This window comes from Felis catus, chromosome B4 (genome assembly GCF_018350175.1).
Source record: "Felis catus isolate Fca126 chromosome B4, F.catus_Fca126_mat1.0, whole genome shotgun sequence".
NCBI classification, from domain to species: domain Eukaryota; kingdom Metazoa; phylum Chordata; class Mammalia; order Carnivora; family Felidae; genus Felis; species Felis catus.
Window position 1 is genome coordinate 123,927,801 of NC_058374.1, and position 12,611 is coordinate 123,940,411.

The 12,611-nt window shown below is 47.0% G+C and overlaps 1 protein-coding gene across 1 annotated transcript in view; it reads right to left on the minus strand.

Annotated features, from left to right (window-relative positions):
- Positions 1-12,611, minus strand: part of LOC101083779 (putative tetratricopeptide repeat protein 41) — a 77,174-nt gene that overhangs the window by 25,869 nt on the left and 38,694 nt on the right. The window contains 5 exon segments of the mRNA XM_045033176.1: positions 4,139-4,317; positions 5,162-5,193; positions 5,195-5,361; positions 11,694-11,718; positions 11,721-11,932. Of these exon segments, the coding sequence (XP_044889111.1) occupies positions 4,139-4,317; positions 5,162-5,193; positions 5,195-5,361; positions 11,694-11,718; positions 11,721-11,932 (615 nt within the window).

A 12,611-nucleotide genomic window follows, 5' to 3' on the forward strand; every position in this document is an offset into this window, starting at 1 on the left:
TTACAGCTTCATAATATGTTTAAATAAGTTGACATTCAAATTGCCCTCATTATTTTAAACTCTTACTCTCACATATCTTCTTCTCCAAGAACTTTAAAATCATTTTGAAAATTTAGAAATGTTTTAATCCCATCGGGATTTCAATTAGAATTGTCTTATGTACATAAATCAATTGTAGAAGAACCAACAGCTTTACAATATTGAGTTGCTCTATCCAAGAGTATGGTATGTCTCCCTATATACTAAAATTTTATTTTCTATAATTCTGAAACAGTTTTATAAAAATAAAGATCCACACATTTCTTGTTACATTTATTCGTAGATATTTCATATTTCCTGTGGCTACTGTAAATTTTTTGTTCTTTTTATTTTTCTGTTGAGCTATTTTTTAAATTATTTGTAATAAATGATTTGTTCCATCTAAAATATTTAGAAGTTTCCAAAAGTATCAGAGGGCAAAACATCATACATTACTCATGAAAAGCTGATATTGTCCCATTTACTACAACCTTCTGACAAGATCCTGCACTGTGATGCATTTACCCTTTGCTCCAACGAGAAAGCCTGACCCTGAAAAACAACATGATTCTCCCCAACCCACCACATCTGCCACCTGGGAGGGTAGTCAGCCATCTGCCAACATGGAGCCATTCTGGGACCAGTCCTTCTGCCACATCTGTTTTTAGTCTGTCTCTTCTGGTGTTTGACTTTGTCTCCACTTTTTTGTGACCCAGGACTCCAGCTAAAAACAAGCTGATCATATCACACAGATAATCTGTAAAACCTGACCCGACCATGGCGTTGTCCTCTAGACTCAAAGACCTCCCGACCGGCCTTCGGCCTTCCGTCAGAAATGTAACTTGCCCAGAGGCATCTCGCAAGGAAGGGCAAACCCAGGCAGCAAGTGGACAGGCAGGAAGCACGGGGCAAAAGCGATTTCCAGACTCAGAGCCAGGAGTCTTTTCCACCAACCGAGCAAGTTAGGGTTCTGGTTCTCATCACAGCCACCAGGGGGAGCCAAAGCACACAGTCCGGCGGCAGGCCCTAGGATGGGGGCGGGGCACGCAATCTTTTCCCGGAGCTGCAGCCACAGACTCCTGGTGGGGAGTGACCTCACACACCCGTCGGCTCCCCCATCAGGCTGATGAGCCTGCCCACCCTCTCTTGGACCCGTACTAGCCTTGCTGAATTCTTCAGGTTCATCACTCTCCCCCTGACTCAGGGTCCTCAAACATGCTGTTCCCTCGGCCCTCGGTCCCATCAGCTCTCACTCCTCCTCCAAACCTCAGATGAAATGTCACTTATTCAAAGTGGCTTCTGCAGTTCCTGAGACAAGGTCACACCTCCTGCTCCGGGCTCTGGGGCCGGGCCACCACCACCGTGTACCGCGCCCTCAGCTGCACTTCTCAGTAGGGTCTGTTTTATACTCTACCATAAGCTCCATCAGGGCAGGAGCCCTGTCTGTCTTGTCCACTGCTGCGTCCCTGGCATCTAGCACCAGGCTCGCCACGACGCAGGCACTCAGTGAACGCTTGAATTAATTCAGAGGATCAGCTGGTAATCATGGCAAAGCACGCTTGCCCAGACCTCTTTATTAGAAGGGAGGACAGGGCTGAAGTGGCAAGCAATTCCTGAGACCGCAGCCCATGATACAGGATTTCTCAAAAACCTGCCTGAAAGAACATTCCTGCTTAAGGGTCTTGCCTCCAGCAGCACCCTAGGAGGGCAGAATGTCTCAGGACTGCGTGTGGCTACGTGTGGCTACATAACCACGGTAGGAAAAGCCATGTCTGGGGGAGGCCCAGACAGCAACCAGACCCCTGGAAAGCCTCCTCTGACGATTATACAGGAGTCCTGCTATCATTAAACCCATTCCAATGAATCAAAGGCTATTCTGTCACTTTGGTGACAAGTAGCTGGTCTTATTGAGAAGAAAAGCTAGTAAAAACAAGATAAAAGGGGCTAGCCAGATGCCCGAGGCTTCCCTTGCATACTTTTGGCTTCCTAATCTTGTTTGCCTGCTGCCTCCACCAACTAACTGCCCAGATAACACCACTGATAAGGGCCCCCTCCCCTTTTTCTTTTGTCTCTCCACCCCCTACCCTCCCAGCCATAAAAGGAGGCCAATGCCAAGGTTCGGGGCTCAGCCTTTGGAGGTGACTCCGCTGGGCCAGCACCCGTGGGCAATAAACAGTCTCTTCTGATTCCCGGAGAGTGCGTGGGCTTGTCTCTTCCTGGGCGCTGAGTATTTGCTGTAACATTATGACTTCTATTTTCAGCAACCCAAATGGGAGGACTTCAGGAAGACCCCCCCCCCCACACACACACACACACAAATGGCCATAGACTGACTCTGCTTTGCTTCATGAAGACTGATGAGAGAAAGGGAATTAGGGCCCGGCTGCCATGAGAGAGAGGATGCAAGAGGCCATATTCCCAAGTAAAATCTACGGGAATCGGCCAAGACTGAACACGAGGGATGAGGAAGGTGGAAGGTGGCAAAGGCAGCAGTGATGGAGGCCGGGACCCCCTGCTAAGGAGCCCCCCGGGGCCTGGAGTAAGCAGAGACTACCCAGCTGCAGCTCAGAGCAGCATGCTTATGGAATCACCAGAAAGCCCTGCACATGTCTCCAGCCTAACTCAAAGGGACACATTCTGAACTAGGCTCATTTACATCCAGAAAATTCTCACAGGCTGAAATGTTAGGTGATTTCCTCCCACTGGCAACCCCCAGCCCCCAGGCCTTTCCATCACCATAACAACCATGTGCCGACAAGCAGGGTGACATCATCAGGAAGGACTTTCACCCCCACCTCAAGATCTCTTCTGGGGGCTAGCTTCCAGCTTCCTATGACATACCGTGCTCCCCCCACACCACCTCCCGCCCCCTCCCTGCTTCCTCCGCCCTACAGCCCTAAGCACTGATGCAATTCCAGAGGCATCCTGGAATCTGTGGAGGATCGTTTGGGTCCTTCCACACGGAGGGTTTAGTGGATCGGAGAAATTCCAAAGGTACGTAACTCATACGTGGCAGTGAGAATACAGGTAAAGGCTACATGCTTAAGGACCAAAAGGGATGCTGGAACACCACAGCCCAAATCCACTCCTAACTACCCGGGAGACCTTGGGCAACTTGCTTCACCTCTCTGAGACTCAGTTTCCTGAGTTTCAACCAAGGCATTAGCAGGACTGCAGAGATTTGACGTGAATCAAGCAAAAGACATATAAAGAATTGAACTTAGAGCCTGGCCCGTGACAAATGCTCAAGATCTGTTATTATGACCACTAGACAGCAAAACCATGAGAGCAGGGGTCATTTTTGCGCTAGTGTTGAATTCGTTGAACTAGTTCACTGATGATGTCAGTAGTAGCACCCAGTGAGTCCGATGTCCCAGAGAAGGTGCGCAGTTACTATCTGTTGAAAGAATGAATGAATGTTATTACTGTTTAGTGAGCCCGGAAATACAGGGGGACAGAGAGAGACAGGCAAGGGAGAAAGGGAAGAAATATGAGCCAAAGTGCTGTCCAGATCCAAGCCCTTAGGCAGCAAGTCCAAGTACTGCCATTGCAATTCAGATCGAAGCCATCCTCGACAGCAATGGCGTGTCTCCAGGGCCGAGTGAGGGGCACCGGAAGGAGCTGGGGGCACTGTGAGCAGATGGAGGGAACATGGAAAGAACAAGCTGGGAGGGAGTATCCGAAATAATTCGGATTTGCATCTATGTCATCTGAACTACACAGCTGGTCACTCAGGAAAGCTGTTGATCGAGCAGCAACACTGTTGGTGGCTCTCAGGAAAGGAGTCACATACACCGACCTTCCAAAAGGCCATCAAGGCTGCAAATGCAGATCAAGGAGGGAGATGTTAGCAGTGTGGTTGAAGCCATGAGAAAATAGAGAAAGAAAAAAATGCATAGGAAACAGCCACAACAAGACGATACAGAGGAGCCATTTCAGAATTAACACTTTCCCCCCCCATTTCCTAGCTTCAGAAATTGGTGGCCTACATTGTGGGTAGGAACACACAGGGAGGTCTGTTGGAGTGATTGGAATTAGATGAGGAAACGGGAGAACAGTAACTCTTGGCCACTTAACATCCCAGCGAAATGGACTATGGAAACCTAGCTACTCACTGTACCTGACAGTGTATGTCTCTTCCTCATTTTATGGCACTTCTCAGCTTTAACCTTGGCCACTGTGAGTAAATAGGCCCCAGCAGCATCATATCCGACTTCTGCTAACACATTCCAGTAGTGGATGAGGTGCAGCCATGTCCAGAAGCTCAGGTTTTGGATCTTCGATACAGAATCTGTGATACTTGTAACACAATGAATTCATGTGAGTTATTTTAGTATTTCATGCCTTGAAGGAAGCTGTTCGATTTGCCCCATTCCATTAGCCTATTCATAAACTCCTTGACCACTACGACTTTGGTAGGTCACCAGATAGAGGTGAACCTGTCCCTCTTAAGCAGTCAAAGCCATTGCCGCGTCTCTGTCCAGGAGGCCCCTCCTCTAGGCAGGCTCCCCGAATCTACCAGGCAGAGCAAGCCCCTCCCAGTCCCGAGCGTGCCCAGCTCTGGGTCTTTGCTCTAGCGAAGCACTGTTCCCCATGTGTAGCTCTTCTCTGGCTCCACATCTGCCCAGCTAGATAGAGCCAGATCTCACTCATTCCTGCATCCCGGGGGCCTCCAAGAACATGGGAGACAGAGTGGGTCAATGATACATGTCTGCTAAAGGGGCACATAAGAGGACAAGAAAGTAGGGGAGATGAAGAGAAGGAGAAGGGTGGAGAGGAGGGAGAAGAAAGGAAAGGGAGGAGATTAGGTGGGTCTGGCAGGAGAATATAGCCAATCCTTTGTCCTTGCCCAACTACAAGCCCTTCTCTCTCTGGAATCCTCCTCTCTGAGAGGAATCCATGTGGATTCAAGAAGGGAAGAGAACACTGCAGAGCCAGACGATCCAATGGAGCAACGCTGGGAATCCATCAGCCACAGAAACTGGTGCCGAATGATGGGCCCATCCGAATGAACGAACGGGTTGCCGAACGACTAAGTGAATGAACGTGCCCTGCTGAAAGGAGCCATGGGTATCCAAACACAGTGTTTGGCGAAGGAGGAACGAAATCTGCCCAAACGCCACATAAAGAGGACACGTCTTACCTAGGACTTGACAGAAAGCTGCACAAACCCCCCCCAGGAGCCACTCATTTTCAAATGCCACGGCAGCTCCTCAAATACCCTCCAGAAAGTGGTTTGCCGTTGGAAGTATTGAACTAAGATTCGGTGGAAATGTGTCTTCTTGTGATTTGTTGGGTTCTGAAAGGTATATGGATGGCTTTCTCTGACAGGAGTGACCACACCTATTGAAAAATCAATGACAGTTGAATGCGTCTGCCTTCTTAGTGTATGAAAACATACAGTAGTGGGGCACCTGGGTGGCTCAGTCGGTTAAGCGACCGACTTCGGCTCAGGTCATGATCTCGCGGTCCGTGAGTTCAAGCCCCGTGTCAGGCTCTGTGCTGATGGCTCAGAGCCTGGAGCCTGTTTCAGATTCTGTGTCTCCCTCTCTCTCTGACCCTCCCCCGTTCATGCTCTGTCTCTGTCTCAAAAATAAATAAACGTTAAAAAAATTTTTTTTAATTAAAAAAAATAAAACATACAGTAGATAACAGCTCTGTGGCCATAATTAGACACAATGAAATAGTAGCTTGAAAAAAAAACCTGAAATATTAAAAATATATCTTCTTTGATTTTTTTTTAATGTTTATTTTTGAGAGACAGAGCGAGTGGGGAGGGGCAGAGAGAGACACAAAATCTGAAGCAGGCTCCAAGCTCTGACCTGTCAGCACAGAGTCCAATGTAGGGCTCGAACCCACAAACTGCAAGATCGTGACCTGAGCCAAAGTCGGATGCTTAACTGACTGAGCCACCCAGGTGCCCCCAAAATGCATCTTCTTATAAGTCAGTCCAAATTTACCAAAGAATTAGTTACAGTTGTGATCACTGACCCAGATTTTTGAGAAGCTAGGGAGCATGCTCATTTTTCATGGCGTCTTCCCCTCTCCCAAAGAAATATTTGTAACCCACTTTTCTGTGTTAAACATATACCACAGCTACCACATAAATAAGCACTTTCCAAAATTTGAGGACACGCAATTTGGAGAAGTTCACCTGCCACCTGGGTCTCATCTAGGCCGCGGGGAGCTAAGCAAATTAATGGCAAATTGGATGTTAGAGCCAAGTTTACTATGCTTTCACTAGCAAAGAGAAATGATTCCAACCAATCTTACTACCCAGAAACAACCTGCTTAAAAACAGAAGGGCTTGGTTTCATTAAAAACTTCAAGGGGGTGCCTGGGTGGCTCAGTTAGTTAAGCGGTTAGGCATCTGACTCTTGATTTCAGCTCAGGTCATGATCTCATGGTTCGTGAGTTCGAGCCCTGCATCAGGCTCTGTGCTGGCAGTGCAGAGCCTGCTTGGGATTCTCTCTCTCTCTCTCTCTCTCTCCCCCTTTCTCTCTTTCAAAATAAATAAATAAACTTAAAAAAAAAAAAAAGAAGAACTTCAAGATACCTATCCTTGAAAGGTAAAATAGAAGTGTTTAAAATGTTCTGCTTGATGTTTTTTCTCGCAAGATGAATGGGACACAGGGCTGGATGGCACACCTGCTTCAGAAACCCATGGAAGAGGAAGGAAAGTTCCTCCTTGCACTGAGCATGGCAAGGGCATTTTTGTGGGGAATGAGAGAGAAAGAGAACTGGGACAAATATTACCCCGCATCCAAGATTTAGAGTATTAAACACAATGCTTAACATGTACAAAACATTTTCATAAAAAACACTGAGTTTATCTTTTTTTTTTTAAGTTTATTTATTTATTTTCAGAGACACAGAGACAGCGTGAACAGGGGAGGGGCAGAGAGAGGCAAGAGAGAATCCTGAGCAGGCTCCATGCTGCCAGCACAGAGCCTGATGTGAGGCTCCAACTCATGAACCATGAGATCATGGCCTGAGCAAAAATCAAGAGTCGGATGCTTCACCGACTGAGCCACCCAGGTGCCCTAAGTTTATCTTTTTACAAAATGCCCTTGTGAGATATGAAAGGATATGAAAATCCCTGTGATTTTCCCATATAATTTCTCATGTCAACTTTCCTGGGCGAAGGGATGCCCAGAGAGCTGGTTAGGTACTGTTTCCCAGTGTGCCTGTGAGGGGGTTTCTGGAAGAGACTAGCACTTGAATGAGTCCACTGAGTGAAGGAGATTGCCCTCACCACTGCAGACGGGCCTCATCCAATCTGTTGAGGGCCGGAATAGAAAAAAAAAGGCAGAGGAAGGGCAAATCTTCCCCTCGGCTCCAGCTGGAACCTCTGTCTTCTCAGCACTCAGACCTTTAGACCTAGACTAGAAATTATAGCAATGACTCCCCTGGTCCCCACTAGCACTACCACCAGCTTTCCCGCACCTCTAGCTTGCAGACGGCAAGATCCTGGGACCTCCCAATGTCCACAATCACGTGAGCCAAAACTGCACAATAAATCTTTTTCTAGATATCTATGTAGAGATACACACATAGAGAGATACATAGAGATAGAAAGAGATAGAGAACTAATCCTAGTGGTCCTGTTTCTCCAGAGAACCCTAATACAATCTCCATATGACAAATGAAATTACTTAAAGTCAGAGGGGCCAGGTGGCTGGTCTCTGGCCAGCACGTGAGTGGAGAAGCAGGATTCAAACCTTCTGACTCGATTTCAGTGCTTCTCCACTTAACATGAGACGGGAGGAATGGCCTGACCACAGCATCATCTGTGCAAAGTTCAGCACAGTTCTCACGGACAGACTTTCTGGTGGACATTTCCGTACTGCTCTTTTCTCTCGTGACAGGCTACATTGTGCTGTGTGGACAAACGACCTCAAAATCTCAGTGGCTTAAAACAGCAAAGGTTCATCATGCCATCACAGATAATGATGGTCCTGGCTGAATCTCCAAATCCAGGTCTGCTCATGCCAGGACTGACAGACCAGCCGCCATCTTGAACATTGCCAGTAGCCACGTACAACTCGTTGGACAGAACGGGTCACAAGGTGCTCCCCAATAAAGGGACCAGAAAGTGCTTCCCATGGTGGGTGGAGGGGCTGGAAATATTGGCAATTAGCTGTCACAGCCACCACGGCGCTTATCATTGTGCCGGACGCTGTATTAAGCACCTTACGTTAGGTATACTTAGCATTTTTAATACCCTCGAGGTAAACACTACCATTATCCCCATTTTGCAGGTGAGAAACTGAGTCTTAGAAAGTTAAGCACCTTTCACAAGGCCAGGCCAGTTCTGTCAGATTGAAAGTCCTTGCTCTTAACAAGAAATCATTTATAGTAGATGCCATAGCGATTGCCAGTCGGAAAGAAGGTAGACTCTTCGCCAAACAGCATGCGGGCCTGGGAGTGAGGTAAAGACAGGGTGAAATGAGGCTGCTCCTCTACCATGACCACAGTGTCACCTGCAGGTAGCAGGTGAACAGGTAGTGAGTAGCTCACACTTCCCTTCCTGTGCTCAGCCCTCCAGATCCTGATTCCACCACAGGCAAACACCAGAGGCTGAGGGTCAGTACTGGCTCCCAAAACAAGGGATATGGAAGCTTCTAGAAATGGCAGGCCCAAAAAGCCAACTGCCAGGAATAGCTGTGCATTCATTCAGCAAACATCTATTGAATGTAACTGGAGTGGGGCCCAGGGAACTCAGACCTGCTTGAAGGTGTTTGATGAAATGGAATAACACTTAGGCTAACAGAATTCAAGATTACCAGCTGATTTGCATGGATCATTTTGGGAAGAACAGTAGGTAAAAGGCCACAGGGGAGACAGATGAGTAAAACAAAGGGAGAATTCAGAATGGCTAACATTTCTTAAGAATTCACTATGGGCCAGGCCTAGTCTAAGTGCTTGTAATTACATGAATTACACATTGAATGCTTGCTAGTCATAATGTTCTGAGCTTGGTACACTTATTATTTTACAAAAGAGGGATGTGGGTAGAGAGGGATCCGGTCTTCAGCTAGGAAGTGGAAAAGCCAAGGCTCACCCCGATCTAGCATCAGGGGCCACTTTTACCCATTATGCTAGGCTGGACCCTTCTACTCAACAATTAATCGCTGCAAAATGGGCTTCACAGACTTGGTTTTCGGAGCTTCTATGAAGTGAGGGGTTATACGAAGTAAAGGAAGGAGCTCTTTCCAGGAAGGGCTCCCTGAGACCCCGGGAAAGGGTGAGGTTTGGGGGAGAAGGTCGTCGCATGGTTCAGGTCTCCCAGAAAACACCTTCTCTCCCTTTGGACACCAGCACCATCCCGACACCTCAAGGACTGGCTGCCGGAGGGCAAAGAGACAGGGACCCCAGCATGAGGCTTGGTTTTCCTGGGGGGAGCCCTGCAGGGGCAGCTGGGAGGTACCCACGTCAGTAAGCACAAACCAGAAGAGCCTCTACGTGGTGGCCACAGCCAACAGACAGAGGAGCACAGGTAACACTGCTCAGGGTCTCCCACAGGCACCTGGGGCAGGTGAGGACTTTCTAGGAGGCTGGTGGGAAACAGAACTGATACGACCTAACCTAGCCAGAGAACGTTCTGTGTACACAAGAAATAAATGGAATAACGTATATGAAGCGGCTGGCACAGTGAAAGCACTAAATAATAGTGGTGGTTATGATGGCCAGGGGCAACAAGATGTGACGGTGCTCTGGCCACACTAGAACAGCATTTCCCAGCTTTCTGGGTCTCCCCCCTAACCGCCCTTTCCCTTTTCAGCCCCACTGATATGCACACATGCACACACACATGTACACGCATATGTTCACCCACATACAAAGAGTATATAAGACCAAACAATCCTCAGCTCTAGTAGCAAAAAGGGAAAAGACGTTGCTGGACCACAGCCCAGGGTACAAAGCCTGCCTCTAGACTAGCCAATTTTTGGTAGGAGTAACTTAAGTTACAAATTGAATACAATACTTACAAACTGAATACAATATGTAAACAGAGTATTAATTTCAAAGGAAAGAAGCATCCACATATACGTGTGGCTAAGAGACTAGTTTGCCTCAAAATCATTGAGAAGACATTGGGACAAAATATATCAAAAGATAGCCCTTTACGAAAAAATATCACAGCAGACTCAAGTCCTACAGCCTTCGCTTTGGCATCTTTTTTCTCCTTGTAGGATATGCTTTACTTCCCATGTTCAAGCTACCTGGAAGTGAATTGTTGCAATTACAATTCCTGGCGCCTCTGGTAAAGATGTATTCACATCCTGGTTGTTGTTGTTGTCTTTGTTTTCCTGACAATAGTGAATATTGCCAGCAGTGCTTTCTTTAGGGGCTCACAGTGCAGAGAAGGGCTACAGCATATACCCAGAATTTTAACAGCCCCACCATGGCCTTGTCCCTGCACCTCCAAGAGTGTTACTGTTCTACAGGAAAATGGAGAGACTAAGTGTGTTGCAAACCATCAGAGACCAAGTGAGCAGAAGAACTGACATCACACCTAAGAGCATCCTCACTCCCCACCCCCCTTCGCTACATTATGTAACTTAAGAGGTGGTGGGAATGACGACAATGTAGGAGGGAAACAATCTTTTAAAAAAGAAAGTGAAAGAGGACATAGTAAACCCGAAAGGAAATTTGCACAGAGCTTAGAATCTTTGCAGAGGCTGTGATGTAAGGTTTTTGAAGTCCACGAACCAGAAGTTCTCTGTGTGGCTAGAGGGCTCTGCTTCTAGGTCAAGAGTCTGTGATTGCCATTGTTTCTCAGATTCAGACCTCAATCCTTTCAGAAGGGGATAAGAATTTGATTTCAGGGGCGACGGCGTAGCTCAGTTGGTTAAGCATCCAGCTCTTGCTTTCGTCTCAAGTCATGATCTCATGGTTTGTGAGACTGAGCCCCACATTGGGCTCTACATTGACAGCACAGAGGTTGTTGGGGACTCTCTCTCTCTGCCCCTCCCCACTTGCACAAGTGCACGCATGCTCTCTGCCTCTCTCAAAATCAATAAACTTTAAAAAAAAAGAATTTGATTTCAGAATTAGGGCAGAAACTGCTAATGCCTATCCAATAACCATCTCCCTCATCTTTGTTAGTAACAAATGCCCACCTTAGTTTAGGGTAGCAACACACTCCATTGAAACCTCTGTTCCCCAACTTTTCTCATATCTAACTGTGGCCAAATGATGTTTTAGAGACAGAGTGGAAATGTTGGTGAAAACCTGGGAAAGCTCCTTAAAAGGAAATGCAAACCCTTCTTTTCATCCTTCCTATTGCCCAAAATGCGATGGCTGGAGCTCCAGCAGCCATGCTGCTTCCAGCAGTCATGCACATGAGATGACCCTGAGAATGCAAGCTAATGTGTGGATCAGGGACATAGAAGGAAGAGGGTCCCAGATGACTTTGTGGAGCCAACAGGGCAGCCCTGAACTGCCTACTTTCAGAAAGTTCTCATGTGAGAGAATAAACCCTGGGACATAAGCCATTGAAGTCAGGTCTCAGTTACTCACAACCAGGTACAAGTATTAATTTATATGACCATGTATACACATGTTTACAGATTCATTCCTACTTGAGAAATGCTAGCTGCAAGCTTTCCCTTGAATGCAAACTTCCCTTTTCCGAACTAGCAGGTTCTTACACAGATTTAAGCCCTTACCAAGAAGCTTGTGCTCCACAGCACTCGCAGGGACTGGTGCCTGAAGTACAGGAGGCCACTGGGCTTCTCCTGGACCCACTGTCTGCTGGCATTGCAGAAGGCAGCCCAGTGCAACATGGTCACTTTGTAGTGATCCCTGTAGCCCAGCATGTCCAAAAGCTGGAATATCTCATCCTCGGCCAATCCACAATGTGAGATGCTCAAAAAGCACAGAGTGTCAGCCACCCAGACATCCAGGGCTATACAGATAACACAATGACAGCAATGACAAAAAGAACCGTTCACATCTGCCAGGCACCATTCTAAATGTCTAAATGCCGTGTATGACTATACAACTTGTTTCCTTTAATCATCCTATAGGCAGATACTATATAACTTCCCCTGTCTTACAAATAAGAAAAATAAAGCCCAGAGATGTTAAATAACTTAGCCAGTCACACAGGAGTAAGTGCAGAACTGGGATTTGAGCATAGACTGCCTGGCTTTGGAGCCCATACTTTCAGGCATTAAGTTATCATCCACTTTGTCCCAACTAATACATCCATGTTAGCTATGGTTATAAGCTGGAAAGCTTGCCAATTATCATACTGCTGAGCAGTCTATTAATACTTTCAAATATCAAGTTTGCATCGATGGGTCTGAATGGTTTTTTGGTATGATTGCTATCTTGCCACAGACACCACTGGAGCCAGCTCTATGTTACTCACCTGACCCTTAGCTTTTTCAGCCAGAGCTGGATTCCCACTGGCTTTATGACCAGCTCTAAAGAGATCCTTAAGACCACTGAGAGAAAGGACAAAGTCTACCATTCTAAATGGACTCCTGTGCCAGGACTGGGGAATGAACCTCAAACACCTGTAATCTTTATGCAGAGGGAGCTGCTCAGCCCCAGCTGTACAAGCTCCTTCTGAAGTTGAC